The sequence below is a fragment of the Taudactylus pleione genome, unplaced genomic scaffold, assembly GCF_031769625.1.
Source record: "Taudactylus pleione unplaced genomic scaffold, aTauple2 ptg000332l, whole genome shotgun sequence".
NCBI lineage: Eukaryota > Metazoa > Chordata > Amphibia > Anura > Myobatrachidae > Taudactylus > Taudactylus pleione.
Window position 1 is genome coordinate 1,049,995 of NW_028284733.1, and position 20,281 is coordinate 1,070,275.

Sequence of the window (20,281 nt, forward strand, 5' to 3'; positions counted from 1 at the left end):
GTAATAAGAAGAGTAATATTGTGTGTGATGGGTAATAAGCAGAGCCATATTGTGTGTGAAGGGTAATAAGCAGAGCCATATTGTGTGTGATGTGTAATAAGCAGAGCCATATTGTGTGTGAAGTGTAATAAGCAGAGCCATATTGTGTGTGATGGGTAATAAGAAGAGTCATATTGTGTATGATGGGTAATAAGCAGAGCCATATTGTGTGTGAAGGGTAATAAGCAGAGCCATATTGTGTGTGATGTGTAATAAGCAGAGCCATATTGTGTGTGATGGGTAATAAGAAGAGTCATATTGTGTGTGATGTGTAATAAGCAGAGCCATATTGTGCGTGAAGTGTAATAAGCAGAGCCATATTGTGTGTGAAGTGTAATAAGCAGAGTCATATTGTGTGTGATGGGTAATAAGCAGAGCCATATTGTGTGTGAAGGGTAATAAGCAGAGCCATATTGTGTGTGATGTGTAATAAGCAGAGCCATATTGTGTGTGAAGTGTAATAAGCAGAGCCATATTGTGTGTGATGGGTAATAAGAAGAGTCATATTGTGTGTGATGTGTAATAAGCAGAGCCATATTGTGTGTGAAGTGTAATAAGCAGAGCCATATTGTGTGTGATGTGTAATAAGCAGAGCCATATTGTGTGTGAAGGGTAATAAGCAGAGCCATATTGTGTGTGATGGGTAATAAGAAGAGTCGTATTGTGTGTGATGGGTAATAAGCAGAGCCATATTGTGTGTCATTGGTAATAAGAAGAGTCATATTGTGTGTGATGGGTAATAAGCAGAGCCATATTGTGTGTGATGGGTAATAAGCAGAGCCATATTGTGTGTGATGGGTAATAAGAAGAGTCATATTGTGTGTGATGGGTAATAAGAAGAGTCATATTGTGTGTGATGGGTAATAAGCAGAGCCATATTGTGTGTGAAGTGTAATAAGCAGAGCCATATTGTGTGTGATGGGTAATAAGAAGAGTCATATTGTGTGTGATGGGTAACAAGCAGAGCCATATTGTGTGTGAAGGGTAATAAGCAGAGCCATATTGTGTGTGATGGGTAATAAGCAGAGCCATATTATGTGTGAAGTGTAATAAGCAGAGCCATATTGTGTGTGATGGGTAATAAGAAGAGTAATATTGTGTGTGATGGGTAATAAGCAGAGCCATATTGTGTGTGAAGGGTAATAAGCAGAGCCATATTGTGTGTGATGTGTAATAAGCAGAGCCATATTGTGTGTGAAGTGTAATAAGCAGAGCCATATTGTGTGTGATGGGTAATAAGAAGAGTCATATTGTGTATGATGGGTAATAAGCAGAGCCATATTGTGTGTGAAGGGTAATAAGCAGAGCCATCTTGTGTGTGATGTGTAATAAGCAGAGCCATATTGTGTGTGATGGGTAATAAGAAGAGTCATATTGTGTGTGATGTGTAATAAGCAGAGCCATATTGTGCGTGAAGTGTAATAAGCAGAGCCATATTGTGTGTGAAGTGTAATAAGCAGAGTCATATTGTGTGTGATGGGTAATAAGCAGAGCCATATTGTGTGTGAAGGGTAATAAGCAGAGCCATATTGTGTGTGATGTGTAATAAGCAGAGCCATATTGTGTGTGAAGTGTAATAAGCAGAGCCATATTGTGTGTGATGGGTAATAAGAAGAGTCATATTGTGTGTGATGTGTAATAAGCAGAGCCATATTGTGTGTGAAGTGTAATAAGCAGAGCCATATTGTGTGTGATGTGTAATAAGCAGAGCCATATTGTGTGTGAAGGGTAATAAGCAGAGCCATATTGTGTGTGATGGGTAATAAGAAGAGTCGTATTGTGTGTGATGGGTAATAAGCAGAGCCATATTGTGTGTGAAGGGTAATAAGCAGAGCCATATTGTGTGTGATGTGTAATAAGCAGAGCCATATTGTGTGTGAAGTGTAATAAGCAGAGCCATATTGTGTGTGATGGGTAATAAGAAGAGTCATATTGTGTGTGATGGGTAATAAGCAGAGCCATATTGTGTGTGAAGGGTAATAAGAAGAGTCATATTGTGTGTGATGGGTAATAAGCAGAGCCATATTGTGCGTGAAGGGTAATAAGCAGAGCCATATTGTGTGTGATGTGTAATAAGCAGAGCCATATTGTGTGTGATGGGTAATAAGAAGAGTCATATTGTGTGTGAAGTGTAATAAGCAGAGCCATATTGTGTGTGATGTGTAATAAGCAGAGCCATATTGTGTTTGAAGTGTAATAAGCAGATCCATATTGTGTGATAAGTGTAATAAGCAGAGCCATATTGTGTGTGAAGTGTAATAAGCAGAGCAATATTGTGTGTGAAGTATAATAAGCAGAGTCATATTGTGTGTGATGTGTAATAAGCAGATACATATCTGGTTCCAAGTGTAATATACAGGGACAATCAATCCAAAAACAGTTTTGCCCCTTTGAGTTACTTGTTTGGAAAGTGCAATGTTACATTTATAATCTGTCTTCTTATTCCCCCAGGCCTTGCAGACCTGGAAGTCTCACAATCGCCTACATCTCTGACCGTAATTCAGAGGACCCAGACCAAGCTGAGCTGCCTTTTTTCCATTGTTGACCCACATGTGAGAGGTGCCGTGTCGTGGCACAAGGCCAGCCTTGGCGGGAATGCAAGCTCCAGTCACATCATCTCTCTTAGAGGCCGCTTCTCGCTAGCCTTCCCTAGGACCTTCCTAAGCCAGGGAGACGGGTCCTTAGTCATCAAGAACATCACCTGGGAAGATGCTGGGATCTACTTCTGTAAGGTTCTCACATGGGAAAAGGAAGAGGAACAGGGGAGTGGGACCCGGCTCATTGTGTATGGTATGGGGGAAAATGCCTAAACCTTTCTTTTTCCAAAAGTTACTGCTTGGTAAAACTCAGACAAGAATCTAATGACCTTACTTATAATGCTGCCAATAGGGGCTCTGGGCCTGATTCAGAGCCGGACGCTCTGACAGAGCGCTCGCTCTGAATCAGGGCCAGCCCTCTGGTTTTTTTGACCACCCACAGCTATAGCGAGCGGCCATAATGATGGTCGCGATGGTCAAGACCATCGCGACCATCGGGCTTGCGACGAGACCCTTGTGGTAGGGTCTCGTTGCCGCAAGCCCTAGAGTGCTTTCGGCTCTAACAGAGCCGAAAGCACTCCCACTGACACTGACATCGACCTGCTTGCGAGCGCATAGCGCTCGCGAGTGGGTCTGAATCAGGCCCTCTGTTCCATTGACATCCATAGTTTTTGTTTTTAGATTATCCCTAACACAGTGTATTCCTCATTCATAATATGGCCAAGATCTAACTGGATACTCTCACTTTGGCTTTCCAGCTGTTGTAACTACAAGTCCCAGCATTCCCCTGGTATCTATAGTAAAACTATTTTCATGTATGTTAATTATTTTTCCTGCTCTCAGCTCACCCATCACAGCCAGAGATTTACCTGAAGGTAGCCATGAAGTCTGAAGAAGAACGGAGTTTCATGTGCAGGACATCCGGCTTCTACCCACCAGACATTCATGTGAGCTGGCATAGCGCTGAAGTTCTGCTGCCTGATCATGGACCATTAGAGATAAGCAAGTCGCAACATGGCATCCTGCAGGCCAACCTCCATCTTGTCTTACCCCGAAGCTTCAGATACCGTCTTTTGGCGGTGTCATGCGTTATCCAACATGTTTCTCTTACAGACCCACTGTACAGCAACTATACTTACAGTGAGTCCAGCTTCATTCAGATTCAGTCCAGCTTCATTCAGATTCTTGATGTCATATGAAGGGTTCGCCACTAGATGTCAGTAAAGCCATTCTCTGAAATGTAACTGGAGATTTGCTTCTGCCTATGGCCCTGATTCAGAGCCGCTCGCTGCCGCTGCCCGCATGCTGGGATTGTGGGCTTTTTTTTTTTTTTTAGTTCTCTGGCCACTCGCAAAGCTGTGGGAGACCACCCACAGCTTGTGCGAGCGGCCAGGAAACTATCGCGATAATCGCGACCATCGACCTTGCGACGAGACCCTACGGTAAGGTCTAGGCTTCCGCAAGGCCGAGTGGACTTCCTGCTCTGATAGAGCAGGAAGTCCACTACTGACATCAGTAGTGATGTCAGTAAGACCTCCCTACAAACGCCAGGCGTTCCTAAACGTTTGTCCAGCCACTCCCCCTACCCGCCCACAAAACGGGGCGAGCTGTCACTCACCATTGACAGCCGCCCCGTCTTGTTGCGAGTCCCGTAGCGACTGAGCTACAGTTGCTCGGCGAGGCTCGCGCACGCCAGGCGTGGCGCATGCGCAGTGCCTAAACATCAGGCTGCTTGCGAGTGCACAGCGTTTGAGAGCGGCTCTGAATCAGGGCCTTAGTCCAGAGACATTTATATTATTTATTTAATTTTATTCATTTTTTTTTTACAGCAAAACAATTTTTTTTTTAAATACTTTACAAAGCAGTGGTTTAGTATACGGTTTGGAAAACGCCGAGCATCAGGTGTGGTTTTCCGAACATGGCCGCAGGAATGTAATCATCAGTCTGATCGGATGTTGAAAACTCGATGTGCCGCGATTTGCAAACCCCTGATTGTTAATACTTTTTTATTACGAGGGTGCTATTTATTTATTTAATATGGATGCATTAACCATTGATTCTCTATGCAGCATGATTTATTGCTATTACGGGGACGTGAGTTATTTAGTACTTACAGGGGCAACACCTTTGGGTCCTGAGTTGCACGCAATGCCGACTGCACATGCACCTGTCGCTATAAAGCCGCCCTGCGCATGCATCCCACAGTGTGCACGCACAGAGCCGCAGTAGCGATTGAGACGTACGGTCTCAGAAATGTATTGGAATGCGTTCCTGGGCGCAGCAAGCACCATTCCAACACCTAAAGACGCTCGAAGTGGGCGTCCCAGTCCTTGCATACTCAGACGCACAGATCTGCACCAGGGGAAGGGCTTGTACCAGTTTTAACATAAAGTTGCAGATTTGCGACCGGTAAAAGATGCAGAGACAGGCAATCAGGCCCACCTACTGCATGTTAGTGCTTGCAGTTCTACAAGCATCAGAATGCAATAACATTTGTGGGCTCTCAGTGCATGCTGGCACTTATAGTGCCACAAAAGCTGGCATTGTATTCTATCCTTTTTTATACTGATACCCAACTGCCGGGAGAGGCCCAGGGCCATAGATAGCTGAATCGGGCACTGGTACTTTTTGCAGAAATCGGTTGCTAAAGGGACTGTTTGGACACTAGAATTGCGATTGCAGCCTGACATAAGGATGCCCACTTCCCCTTACTCACATCCGTATACTTGACCAACATAGAGAAAAAATCGGTAACATCGAGTAACATCGGACAGTTAAGGAAGCCCAAACCTCACTCAGGGATTGCTTACTTCAGCGCACGCTAGGAGTCCCCAGGCTGCGTATGGTATCGCAGTGGCTAATTTATGTATGCCCCTGCAACGCCGTTGAAATGCACTGGCACGCCTACATTCGCCCGACCCCCGTCACCACCCACAAACGGCACTTCCTGTCAATCACTCTGCCATGGGTCTGCTTATCCTCTGCGATCGCTGTCCCGATCGCAGTGGCTGGTTCGCGCACGCACACTGCGATGCATGCGCAGTACGCAATAATAGAGCGATTGCGTGCATAAAAGCAACTGCCTTCCTTGCTGAATCAGGCCCTGAGTCCGAATTTAAATATCAGCTCTAACAGAAGCTCGTTTCATATGATTCGATTTTATTCATTTTATTGCATCAGTATATCTGTGGCCCTAATAGTGGATTTTACTTTGCTATAGATCCTATCTTTTATGGAGACTTAAATAAATGTGTGACCTTTTATTATAAACCGTCCATTCATTTTTAATTGTGTTATCAGCGCTGGTAATTCATACCTCTATTTCTTTAAATAAGACGCCCGCTTTGAGAATGACGATTTCCATTTTTTTGTTGTTATAAATACAGATCTTTCTGAGACTGGATATCAGCTTGTGGAATACCTGAATATCCTTAAAATGAGCCTGGTCCTTGGGCTGACGGTCAGCATGCTCTTCACAGGTAGTTTGCTCACATCGTGTGCTAAACCAGGGAGATAAGAGTAACTTGGGTATTCCAAAACTGTGATGTCACTTCCTGTTCAGGATAAAAAGTAACTGGAAGAAAATGACGTTTTGCCAAAAATATTTCACTAATTTTATGCGAAGGGGCGCGGTCAGTGTAATAATACATATCTACTGCTGAAAGGAAGTTAGTGACATCTGTAGTGCAGGATGGGAATATTCAGGTTTTACTTTTTTTTACCCGTCTGTTTTATTCTTCCTTCATAGTGAGAAAGAGATGCAAAAACAAATAAGAAGAGTAAATAATCCTGTCAGCAAACTGGACATTACAAGTAAGTAAAATCCTCTGTATTAGTGCGAGTACCAGCATGTAATATAGGTGGAGTTTGCAGGAATTAAGGACAGTCAACAATTTAAAGGATCTGAAATTATAGTTTAAACCCAGGATTTAAATTCACTCTTCCGTAGAGCGGAATCACACTTTTTGTATAACACGTCACCCAGTGGCGTCACAAGGTGGGTGCGGGGGGTGCGGCCCGCACCCGGGTGTCACCCGCCGAGGGGTGACACCAAGGTGCAGGATCCCCCTCAGTGACAGGAGCCGGGTGCTGCTCTATAGCATTAAGTGCAGCACTCGGCTCCTGTCAGTGAGGGAGCCGGCACTACTGCCCATGCCCGCACCTCCTGCACCCCCCGCCGGCACCACGCCATTGATACCTAATGTATCATACATTTTGTTTACCATGGCCACGGGCCAGGTTCGCGCCGCGAGGCCACGCCCCTTCCGAAGGTCCGACATGGGAGGCTACGCCCCGACACACCCCCTCCCGAAGACCTCGCCCCCATTTCGGCAGGTGCCACGCGCATGGTGTGCTTCCCCACACCGGGTGTTACCGTGGGGAGGGACGCCACTGACGTCACCTTATCTACCCGCTAGGGCAGGGGTCAGGGAACTTTTTTACCTTTTACACCAAAATATATTTAGATATGCCAACGTTTCCCCCTTGATTTGAAAGGAAGGAAATCATATAGTAGTGCCCCCATATAATGCCCGTGTAGTGCCGCTTGTACAAAAAAACACTTACCTTAATCCCCGCTCCTGCATCCGCCGCTGTCCTGTCCGCCCTCCTGCTTCTCGGAACTATGGGAGAGACGTCCCATAGTGCGCATGGAGAGAGGCGGAAGCTGGAGTTCAGAAGAGAACACCAGCCTCCGGCTAACGCGGCGCTGCAGGGAACGAGCCGGGTGCCCGCTGGTAATAACATCTCAGTGGGCGTCCGGCTTAGAGCCTCCCTGCGGCACAGCCGGCCATGCATATGAATCATTCTATATTATAGAATGATTCATATGCATGCCCGGCTGTCCGTCCATTACCCTCAGGAATTTCATTTTTACCCCATGTGGGGTAATTTACCAATGTTCCCTGACCACTGCGCTAAGGAGATGGGACAGACCTAGCCCAGGTTGTGTACCCAGGGTAAGTATGGGAGTGGAGGAGGGAAGATATGGTAGGAAGGAGGCAGAGCTATGGTAAGAGAGGGAGTGGCCTGGACAGAGCGCGGGCCGGCATATCTATCTATTTCATATCTATCTATAATATCTATCTCATATCGATCTATCTATCTATCTATCTATCTATCTATCTATCTATCTATCTATCTATCTATCTATCTATCTATCTATCTATCTATAATATCGATCTCCTATCTATCTATCTATCTATCTATCTATCTATCTATCTATCTATCTATCTATCTATCTATCTATCTATCTATCTATCTATCTATCTCTCATATCTATCTATCTATCTATCTATCTATCTATCTATCTATCTATCTATCTATCTATCTATCTATCTATCTATCTATCTATCTATCTATCTACCTATCTATCTCTCATATCTATCTATCTATCTCATATCTATCTATCTATCTATCTATCTATCTATCTATCTATCTATCTATCTATCTATCTATCTATCTATCTATCTATCTATCATATCGATCTTCTATCTATCTATCTATCTATCTATCTATCTATCTATCTATCTATCTATCTATCTATCTATCTATAATATCGATCTCCTATCTATCTATCTATCTATCTATCTATCTATCTATCTATCTATCTATCTATCTATCTTTCTATGTATCTATCTATCTATCTCATATCTATCTATCTATCTATCTATCTAAATATCTATCTATTTATCTATCTATCTATCTATCTATCTATCTATTTATCTATCTATCGCATATCTATCTATCTATCTATCTATCTATCTATCTATCTATCTATCTAAACTAGAATAAAGAATAATTATTATTTATCCGTAGCTACTCTGTCTGACATGTTTGCTCTCCTTCCACCAGGACCTCCCGAAGAAGCTGCCGGAATTATAATGATTATTTTTTGAACAATATGATCCCCGGGACCAAGCATAAACAGAGTTTTGGTAGCGTGACCTCTGATCTCTGGCACTTGATGCTCCTTGGAAGACTTTGTGTAAACCAAACCATGCTACATTTATTCTGTCCTCCACTGTCACTGATACAGAGCAGGGTCCCAGGCGGAATTTAGGAATAAGCTCAGTTTGTCCAGCTGCGTTTGCTAATTATTCTGCTTTCAAATATATTCTCAAAGTGCAAAGTTCCTGTAGTTATTTTCCTCCTTTGCTAAATGTTGAAGGTTGGGGATTTCCCCCCAGGCAGATTGTGCAGTAATTACACCGGGAAGCACCTTTCATGGGTCAGCCGGGGGACTTACCGGGCGGCCGCTCAGGGTTAGGGGTAGATCACAGCTGTTCTTTCCTCTAAGACCCTTGTATGTAACTGAATTGTAACACAGACTGGGAAATCTAATTTAGAGGCTCTGTTCTCAGCGTAACAATTTCACAACATGACTTTTATTTCCGAAATAGCCCAACACTCGTAAAAATGAGCGCCATGACCTGCTTGTGCCCCTTTAAAACACAATGGGGTAGATGTATTATAGCGGCACTTAACGTGCCGCTATAACGCTTCCCGCTTCGCCTCTTTACAAAGGCGAAGCAGGATGCACTACCGATGAGATGTATAAACATCTCATCGGCCGGAGAGGGGGAGCGTTAACTCCCCCCTCCGGCGCTACCCGCAAGAGACAGCAGCGCATCAGCCTAGTGCTGATGCGCTGTGTCTCTGTCCCGGCCGGCTCCACTGAGCATGCGCGGGATCTCGCAAGTATCGCGAGATCCCCGCGTGGAGCCCTGGAGCCGGCAGCCGCAGCAGCAGGGACAGCGCTGTCCCTGCTGTGGGGATAGGCTAACGCCAGGCTGTAGCTGTCGATAACGACAGCTACAGCCGGCCGAACGGTCAGACGATCTGACCGTTCATACATAGCCCAGGCTATCGGCGCTGCTATCTTGTAGATAGCAGCGCCGATAATGACAGGGGCGCATAGCACCCCTGTCATTTACCGCCCAGACCCCCTATCATACATCGGGGAGAAGCGGTATCAGCGCACATAACGTGCGCTGATACAGTTTCTGGGCTTCATACATCTTCCCCATTAAGCGTTAGGAAACCAGAAAAACTGTGTCTGCGTTATAGCGATAATTTTATTATTCTGTGTTCTCACCTGTTGTTCAGTGCAAACAGAAAGGCAGATAAATATATGACAGCCGACTGACCCTTACATTTAAAATGAGCGTATTATTAGGAGAACCCATCCCCGTACTATTGAAAGAACTACACAAATAAGGTTAAAGGTTTATTGACTACTGACTAGTACATAAACCCAATAAAGAAAGGGGTGTGAGATAGTTTCGTCATTGGTTTATGTCTGGCACCATTGTTACAGTAATCTTCTTCAGTGGCTCAATTTGCGTAAGTTCTCACAGTGACTTAACAGTATATTCTCAGGGACTTTGGGGTACTAAGCCTTGGCGAGAGACAGTGGATATAAAGTACCAACTAATCAGCTCCTGGATGGGATACGTCATTGCAGATTTTGTGGTCAAACCTCCGAAAACTTTGTTTTTGAAAGTCTGGCTGCTTACCGTATATGCACCAAGCTCCGAAATGTCATAGATTGCGGAGCTTGGATGCGGTCGGCAGCGCCATCTATATCTGTAGATGGCGTTGCCCAATTGATGCCGACGGGTTTCTATTCCCCCTGAGAAGGATCTAATGAGATCCCTCCCAGCACCCCCTGCAGAGCATGCGTCACTCGATGCATACAAAGATGCACTTCTGGGTCATAAACAGGGAAGTCCCTCTATGGCAAAGGACAGCTCTTACCGGGAGAGCGGCCCTTTGTGATTTCCTTCATGCATACCGGCGTTACTTACGCTGTCATGCATGCGATTTGTGGTGGGATACATCGCATGCAAAATGTGTTGCTTGATGCATCCCGTCCCTTAACTGACACTTTACAGTAGGGGTGGGCAATAAGCGCCCTCCCCCCCCCCCCAGCTGTTGTAGAACTACACATCCCAGCATGCCCTGCCACAGTTTTGTTTTGTTCAACAACAGCTGGAGGGCCGCTTATTGCTCCACCCCTGCTTTACAGGCTATGGGCGGGAGGCATGGCGCATCGCACTTGAGATAACGCCGGTATGCATGACGATCACCGCAAAGGGCCGCGCTCTCCCGGTAAGAGCCCCTCCGGCATCCTTCTGCTCCGTGGGGGGTTGCTGGGAGGGATCCGATTGGATCCCTCTCACAGCACTCTGCAGAGAGGAGCCCATAGGCTTCTATGGGTAACGCCATCAGGAAGATTTCTGATTTCTCACCTTGCTGCATCCCGCCCCGTGTTTGAAAAGTCACAGTTAGGAGCTGATTGGTTGGTACTTTATCTCCAGCCACTGTATCTCTCTCCAATGCTTAGTACATAGATCTTATGTGTCTCTTTGAACAGAGGAGCTCATTCAGACCCGCTCGCTAGACGCGTTCTTTCACACCCACCCAGCAAGGCAGGCGATCGCACGGCCAGGCATAAGCACGCCCACTATGTCTTGGCGAGCGATCGCTCTGTGTATGCAGATGCCCACTAGCCTGTCTTAAGATGCCCACTTATACATGTCATCTCCAGGATGTGTATGCAGCCATCGGTAACATCGAGTACCATCGGAAGCGAACGCAGCACTTGTGGTTGACTATACCCTATCGCAAGCACTGCGAGTGCTTCTGTGTGAAATACAACCAGGTGACGTGTACTATGACGCTGAGTCTTAATTATGCACGCCTCTGAAACAGCGTTGAGACACTCAGGCACGCCTGTGTTCTCACCTCCACTCCCCCGTTTCCAGCGACCATCCCCTGTCACCACCCACAAACGGCTTCTCCTGTCACTCACTTAGCTGGGCTGTCTATGTGCAGCGAGCGAGCACTTCCCGATCGCTCGGACTGGTTCGCACATGCGCAATGCGATGCATGCGCATTCGCACATTGCAAACATCGGCAGTCTGCGTGCGAACGCTTCTTAGCCAGCGGGTTTGAATCAGGCCCAGAAACCGCTGCAATGTACTGTACCTGCATTTTGCAACAATGATATAATTGCCCAGCACTGTGACTAACATATATATTGAGATAATAATAAATAAAATAAAAATGCAGTTTATGATGTAAGTGTATGTACTATTCTTCATTAGCAACTATTATAATTTAGGACCTGATTCAGCGATGGAGACTGTACTACAATATGCAAAAGCCGCAGGAGGCGTCTTAGTTATATGTAATAAGAGGCCCACTATCGACTTCTCTGATCCGTTACTGTATCTGGAGACTCAGACATGGGATCAGCTGGGTGACCATCGGACATCTGTGTGTCCGGGTAAATCACGCTACCGGGGCCAGTGAAGCTGTGTCCAAAAACGCAGCTACTGGCTTCGGCACGCCCAAAATACTAAGCCACCCACTTACCCCGTCCCCAAACAGCATGCTGCGGCTTAGGGGTCACTCGCAGACACAGATCTGCAAATGCGCAGTAGAGATCCTGGGCATGCGCAGATCGCCAAGCATCGGAGCTGTACGTAATGCGTCGGGTTTGCATACAAATCTGTATCAGGCTCTAAGACTTAAGCAGAGTACACACTGGAGCGATGTTGGGCCGGGTTTACCATTTCGTAATGACATTGCTCAGTGTGTACGCTCAATATGCGAGTGCTTGAGGTCACTAGTGTCGTACTCAGGTTTGACGTGCAGCACATCAAACCTGACGATATCACCTGTGACATTAATACCAGTATCCGTATGTATAAGCAAGCACACAAACTAACTAGTTCCATTGTTACTTGATTGGCCTCCAGCTGTAGTAAATCCTATATGCAGACCGGCCCGTCAGATTGTTTCTCCAATATTTAGTTCTCAACCCGCTGTAAAGGATTGAGCACAGTTTCTGGACAAAAAAATATATATAGAGAAAAGGTAACCAAACAGCCAGGCAAATTTCACAACCACATGTAGGGCCTGATTCAGACCCGCTCGCGAGCGCTGTGCGCTCGCAAGCGGGTCGATGGTGGTCCAGTGCGCATGCGTACGACAGAGCCGGCTCCGTTGTGCGCATGTACGAGATTCGGATAGCGACGAGGCAAAATGTCGCTCCAGGTCTCGTACCAAAGGGGGCGTGCTGTCGATGTTGAGTGACAACACGCCCTGTTTGGTGGGCGGTCTGGGGGAGTGGCTGCCCAAACAGAGGCGTTCCCATGTGAACGCCTCCATTTGGGGCCGGCCCCACTGACATCACTCGATAGAGCCGAAATCTCTCTGGGGCTTGCGGCAACGAGACCCTACCACAAGGGTCTCATCGCAAGCCCTATGGTCTTGACCATCGCGACCATCTTCCTGGCCGCTCGCTATAGCTGTGGGTGGTCACCCACAGCTATGCGAGCGGCCAGGAGGCCGCTCTGAAAAACAAGAAGGCCGACCCTGATTCAGAGCGAGCGCTCTGTCAGAGCGTCCGGCTCTGAATCAGGGACATAGATCGTGTCTCCAATAACCGGACCGTAATCACCAATTGTTTTCTGTGTGTACTCACGGACGATAAGTAGAACAACGTGGGGGCCCCCTGTTCTCTAAGGACCGGAGTCCCGTGTATTCAGCCGGGGTATTTTGAGACTGAGCCGGATACTGCAGGTATGTTAGCCGTTCAGCAGAAGCCAGAGTATGGACGTTGGTAGTGCATGGATCAAGAGCAACAGAGCAACAGTGTATCAAAGTGTATCAAAGAAGCGTCCTTACTAACGCGTTTCGTCACATATCATGTGACTTTATCAAAGATAAGAACTAAATATTGTTTGTTAGTTTGTGCTTATACATACGGATACTGGTATTAATGTAAAACAAATGGTGAAAGCAGCTGACAAATCATTGGATTGAATTTGTGACTTTATCATTTTTGAGTCCTTTCAATCTCCCTGATTACATTGGGAAGACGTCACCTTCATTATTTGTCTGCCGGTTTGTGTACAGCCGCATGCTTAGAGAAGCTTTCAGCTTCGGATTGTGCACAATATACAAATGACCATATTTATCCATCTGTAAACGGATCTCATGGCCTGATTCAGACCCGCTAGCGAGCGCTGAGCGCTCGCAAGCGTGTCGATGTTGGCCCAGTGCGCATGCGCACGTGGGAGCCGGCTCCCTCGTGTGCATGCGCGAGACCCGAATAGCGACAGCCAAACCGTCGCTATGGGTCTCGTACCAGAGGGGGCGTGCTGTCGATGGTGAGTGACAGCACGCCCCCTTTGGTGGGCGTGCCGGGGGCGTGGCTGGCCAGACGGAGGCGTGGGAATGCCTACCGTCTGGGTCCGGCCCCACTGACATCACTCTGATAGAGCCAAAAGCACTCCAGGACTTGCGGCAGACGAGACCCTACCACAAGGGTCTCGTCGCAAGCACGATGGTCGCGATGGTCTTGACCATCGCGACCATCATTTTGGCCGATCGCATAAGCTGTGGGTGGTAACCCACAGCTATGTGAGCAGCCAAGAGGCCGCAACAAAAAAAACCAAAACGCCCTGTTTCAGAGCGGGCGCTCGTTCAGAGCGTCCGGCTCTGAATCAGGCCCTCAGTGACAAAGCAACATTCTTATATCTTTATGCAACCCTGTATCATTATGACTTATTTATTAGCTGTTGGTGTTTTTATTGTTGATTTTTACTCATGTCCATATACTTATGTTAATATGGGGTCTTGTTAGTGGTTAATAAATATTTTACTTTGATTGATACAATCGTTCCATCTCATTTAATGGTAGGATATTTCCTATTGTGTTGTCACAAATTGTTCATTATTATTCTTTACCCCGTTTGTGACTTTAGGTAGAGGTAGCGCAAACTATCGTTTTTTTTTGCACACCGCCCCCATTAGGGCTGCTTCCAAAAATTACCCGGCCTGGTTTTCCATCCCAATCCGCCCTCGTCACACCTCTGCTCAGCTTGGCCAAGATGATATGGGATAAATATGGACTCACGTCGCACCAGTCCCGACAGCCTGTCCAAAAGTCCTGACTGATCACAGGAAAATCCCACTATAATTAGGACAGTGGGGAGATATGTGAAACGATACATTGAAGTTGTTTTTTGGTGGACAAACCATAGTTTGCAGCCATGTTCATACAATGAGTATTATAACAAGGGATGAGCTGGGCTGAGAGCCTCAGGTGATGTCAGCCGTTGCCAGGTAAAGGTGTCATTGAAATGTTATGTTTGTAATGTAAATGTTCCAGAAATGGTTACTAAATAAACATATCGTTAGGATGTTAATTAAATGCGCTGTGAAATCGTTAATAAGGCATTTTACTGTTCATCATTTCTGCCTGAATGACAGCTGTACTTACTTAATCCATTTATTTTTTACATATTTAGGAGACAATAATGTGTCATTGTTAACACAGATTTTCCAAGCCCCCGTTAGTGCAGCTTTTAACTCAGAAATAAGAATACAAGAAAAGTGTTTTGGCCTCTTGCGTGTCCCTGGAACGATCACAAAAAGGCAATATAGCTAAAATGCCACCGTACGGGATGCTGGCAGTCGAAATCCCAGTGCCGGAATCCCAAACCACAGGCAGAAGACTGGCGTAGAAATCCAGAACGTAGGTATAGCGGGGGTGGGGGGTGGGGTTTGGGGTTAGTCACTAAGGGGGGGAGGGTTAGGTTTCAGGCACTAAGGGGGGAGGGTTAGCAGGGGCGCATCTATAATGGGTGCAGGGTACACCCTGCACCCATAATAATACTTACCTCTCCGGAGTCCCACTTCGGCGCGAGGTTCCGGCGCTGTAAAAAGACTGGAAAATGACCACGGCAGCCATTTTCCCCTCGTTTGCACATGCGCAGTACAGGGAAAATGGCCGCCGTGGCCATTTTCCCGGTGACCTGTGCATACACTATAGTCTCTGAGCACACTCTAGTGCCCGGAGTCTATAACTCCGGGGCTGGCCGCGCACAGCTCAGTGCACTGCAGAGAGGAGGGGGCCCGTGTTGGAGACTGCACACGGGCCCCCTCCTCTCTAGAAATGCCCCTGAGGGTAAGGGTTCAGAAAGGGAGGGTTAGAGTTAGGGGGTGAAGGAGGGAGGGTTAGTATACTTACGGGGCCCCTGTCAGCATGCTGAGCATTGGGATACTGCTGTCGGTATTTTGACGGGTGGCATCCCGGCTGCCGGTATGTCATATCACACCCCACAAAAGCTGCTGGAGCATTACAAGCTTGGAACATTTTCACAAGGCAGCAGATGGTATTACAGCGCAATATACTGTATATACATTTCATTAGCAGCATAAGCTGTGGAAATAATATTGCAGGCAACCCTTCAGACATTTAATGGCCACCTCCTGCTGCGCGACAGTTATACCCATTGACGTCTTCCTAATACCAGGTTAGTTTTAATTGTGTTAGATCAAACTATTTACATATTGACTACATATAATTAGAGATGAGCGGGTCCGGTTCTCCGAGAACTGAACCCACCCGAATATAAGGGATGTGAGTATGGCTTGGGTTTTCCTGCCTAACTTGAGGCAAAACGTCATCATCCCACTGTCAGATTCTCGCAGGTTTTGGATCCTATAAAGGTCACGGTGAACGGCACCATTTTCACTCCGGCTGTGGTAGTGTACAGAGAACAGACGTGCTCTGTGCTGTCTGTTCAGGGGTGCAGTGTTGTTGGGCTGGGGCTGCAGTACACAAAGGGGGGGGGGGTGCTGCTGTGTCACTGTTATCCTGTCAATCAAGGGGCTGCAGTATATAAAGGCCTGTTGTTGTGTTGTCCATAAAGGGCCTGGGTCTGCAGTACATAAAGGGGTGCTGCTGTGTTGTACTGTCCATCAAGGGGCTAGGGCTGCAGTACATAAATAGTGTTTATTCTAGCACCATGCACCTGTTAAAACTCGTGCAGTTCCTCTTTCCTGCCTGGGGTGTCGCTCTCTGCTCTGGTGTTAATCTCAGCAGTTTGTTGCATCAGCTGAGTGTGCTTGAAGCATCAGAGCAGAGAGCGACACATCTGGCAGAATAGAGGAACTGCATGAGATGTGACAGGTGCAGGGTGCTAGAATGAAGACTACATAAAGGAGTGCTGTGTCGTCCAGGGGTGCTGTTCCCCAGTGTAAAAAAAATAAAAAAAATAATTATCATTCCACAAAAAATAAAAATATAAAGATCTTTATTTCAGGTTTTTTTTGTGTGTGCTAGCTACACTATTATTGTTCGGTGACACTGCCGGCCAGACCGCAGTTTATCATCCATGTACTGTGACATTATAAGTCATAGCGCAGTGTGTTATTCTTATTCATAAAAATTCATGTGACACTGTAAGTGGTAGTGCAAAGTTTTACTCATAAAAAATCTGGTGACACTAAGTGGTAGCGCAGTGTTTTACGCATAAAAAAATCTTGTGACACTGTATGTGGAAGTGCAGTGTGTTATTCTTTTCTTATTTATTATGAATCAACCCTTCCTTTCCCTGCCTTTAACTACATACATATTCCATCTCCCTCAGGCCTTTTGATTAATGAAAACATATGTTTCCTTATGTGCCATTTTTGAAGTTGAAGTGCCACGTGTTTGTGCCGCCCACTGCTGCCACTTATCTTAGTCAGCCAGCTAGCTTGGTGCAAGTTATGGACCTAAACTGGATGAAAACAATATTGTGAGCAGTGAGGTGGTCAAAATTTATTTAAAACAAGTGGAAATGAATGCTATTGAGGTTAATAATACTGTAGGAACAAAAACAGGCCCAAATTGTGATTTTAACTGTTTTTATGATTTAAAAAAAAAAAAAAAAAAAACATATCCAAAACCAAAACACTTAAGGCCAGTTTTGCCAAAACCAAATTCAGATCCAAAACACGAAGGAGATACAGATCCAAAACCAAAACATGGTGGTTGGCGCACATCCCTACATATAATATACGTAATATCCCTGAGACCTCTCCATTGCTTGGGGAGATTGCATTAGTCTCTTGTTCAGATGGGCAATCACGGGTCAAGAGTAAGTTACTGACATCACATTACAAGATTTCTGAAATGACGTATTTATTGAACGCCACTCACTGCTCACATAACACACATCATTTGCAGTTTACATTGCATTCTGATTGGACATTCTGAAAATAAGTTAGAAATTTAAAAAAATAGAGAATATACCTAAAGACCTGCATTCTACGAGCTGTACGTTAGTGTGTGACCATAGTGCTTATGTATGTTACCATCATTTCTGCTATTGTTCATGAAACATAATTTTTCTGCAAATTTGAATACATTGATAGCTAAAAAGAATCCTCAACTGCACAGTACAGTAGGTAAATAGTAAAGTACATAAATATGTAAAATGTCTGCTTTCGAACAAGAGTTTTTCATGAAGCAGATTTGGTCTATACCACTCAAGACCTGATTCAGACCCGGACGCCAGTGGCGTCCCTCCCCGCGGTGACACCCGGTGCGGGGAGGAATGCCTGGAGCACGGCGGACTCCGCCGAAAAGGGGCATGGCCTCGATGGAGGAGGCGTGGCCTTGGGGAAGGGGGCGTGGCTTCACGTCCCGAGACCGCCAGTACTTAGTTATCAATGGGGGTGCCGGAGGTGCGTGCACTCTCTCTCTCTGTGACAGGAACAGAGTGCTGCACATGATGTTACAGTGCAGCACCCGCCTCCTGTCACTGAGGGGGAGCCTGCACCTTGGTGTCACCCCTCGGCGGGTGACACCCGGGTGCGGCCCGCACCCCCCGCACCTCATTCTGACGCCACTGCCGGACGCTAAGAAGCATTTGCTCGTAGCTGCCAATGGTTCACATTGTGCGCATGGGTATGCATCGCAGTGCGCGAACTAGTCCGAGCTATCAGGAAGCGTACGCTCGCCAGGCATAGACAGCCCAGCCGAATGAGTGACAGGAGAAGCCATTTGTGGGTGTTGACAGGGGCTGGCCACTAGAAATGGCGGAGTGGAGGTGCGAATGCAGGCGTGTCTGAGCGTCTTAACGCCGTTTCAGATGCGTGCATAATTAACATGCAGCGTCATAGTTCACGTCACCTGGATGAATTTTACACTGAAGTGCTCGCAGTGCTTGCGGTAGATTATAGTTAACCTCAAGCGTTACGATCGCATTCGATGGTACCCGATGTACTGATGCTTGCATACACTTCCTGGAGATGACGTGTGCAAGTGGGCGTCTTAAGACAGGCTGGTGGGCGTCTGCATACACAAAGCGATTGCACGCCAAGACATAGTGGGCGTGCTTATGCCTTGCCGTGCGTTCGACTGCCTTGCTGTCACTTAGGCGAATTTGCATACTCTGAGAACGAGCGTACGCATCTAGCGAGCGGGTCTGAATCGAGCCCTCAGTCCTCAAGGTACCCTAATAATCCAGGTTTCCAGGATACCCATACTTTAGCACAGTTGACTTAATTAGTACCTCAGTCAGTTTGATTATACCATCTATGCAGAAGCATGGATATCCTTAAAACCTGGACTGTTAGAGTGCCTTGAGAACAAAGGGTCTGGAGCAAGGATCTCAACTGCTAAAGCGTACACAGGTGGCCGATTGTTGTGTACTGCTCTTGCGCGAAGGCATCACTGCGATCACACAGACCACAGAGACATCGCAGACTGATCGACAGGCAGTGAGTGTTTTGGGGTGGTGATGGGGAAGTGGCTGGAGAAACGCTGTTGCATGGGCGTGCATAAATTTGCCGCTGCGAGATGGCATACGCAGCTTGAGTACTCACTGCGTGCAACGAGGTTAGTAATTTGTGAATAAGGTCAAGACTGCAGTAATTGTGCATGAGTGGCCGATGTTACTCGATGTTCCCGATGTATATGCAGGACTGCGAGGTATTACGGATGTGAAATAGCGGGGTGGGGCCACGATGACGCGATCACGTCGGCACACCCCCGCTTCACCTATACTTAAACCGCCCCCACCCTCCCTTCTGCACAAGACTTGTGGCATGGGGCTATGATAATGTACCTTGACATATGAGCAGTGGCAAAAAAATCGCTCCATTTGCGAAAACATAGGCATAGCGTATGGCTCTTAATCAGGCCCTGTGAGTGGGGCATGAGGACAGAGTTTGGGAGATACTGGTTTAGAAGATGCATCAATTCCCGACCTCTTGTGGAGTAATATTTTTTAGTTTGGTGGGAATTTGGAATGTTTTTAATAAGTTTTTTTTGTTCACAAAGACTTACCCCCGACCATCTGGATTTTGACAGGACAGTCCCACTTTTTGTGCACTGTTCCATCCCACTGTTGGGTCACAGTGTCCCTCATTGGGGGGGACAGATTTGGGGAGCAGGGCATCTGAACAGTGCGGGGAGTGGGGTGAGCCTGGGGACAGCCCAGCAGCTCGGGGAGTGCTGGACACACTCCCTGAGTGCCGGAAACGGGAAAGTGCTTTGATGCCACACCCTTTCCCATGAGGCCACACCCCTTTTCTTGGTTGCATGCCTTTGGCATGCACAGTGTGTCCTGAATTAAGGCTCCCATACGTTGTGAGGTATGCTGAGATGAGTGTAACCAACACATACTGTACATGTTTTCAAAAGAAGTAATGTTTAGCTTTAATCATATAAGAATTTAGAATGGTTTGTGTGTTACATTTACCACACAAATAGATTATCAATTGCCACTTCCCATAATACCCACTCTAAACATAACATTAGTACAGTGTTACTCTCCGACAGGTCAACATGTCTTCAACACTACTACGTCACAATACCGGTACGCTCAATCCGAATAAATAACAAACCAATA

General features: G+C 46.5%; 1 protein-coding gene across 2 annotated transcripts in view; it reads left to right on the forward strand.

The window, feature by feature from the left end:
- Positions 1-11,643, forward strand: part of LOC148509067 (natural cytotoxicity triggering receptor 3 ligand 1-like) — a 32,157-nt gene extending 20,514 nt beyond the window's left edge. Inside the window, exons 2-6 of one of the 2 annotated variants that reach the window (XM_088443668.1) lie at positions 2,491-2,829; positions 3,420-3,716; positions 5,963-6,055; positions 6,325-6,389; positions 8,430-11,643. In XM_088443668.1, the coding sequence (XP_088299794.1) occupies positions 2,491-2,829; positions 3,420-3,716; positions 5,963-6,055; positions 6,325-6,350 (755 nt within the window). In that variant the 3' untranslated portion in view covers positions 6,351-6,389; positions 8,430-11,643. The remainder of the gene's footprint in view (positions 1-2,490; positions 2,830-3,419; positions 3,717-5,962; positions 6,056-6,324; positions 6,390-8,429) is intronic. The other variant, XM_088443670.1, reaches the window with a different exon arrangement.
- The last annotated feature ends 8,638 nt before the right edge of the window (positions 11,644-20,281 follow it).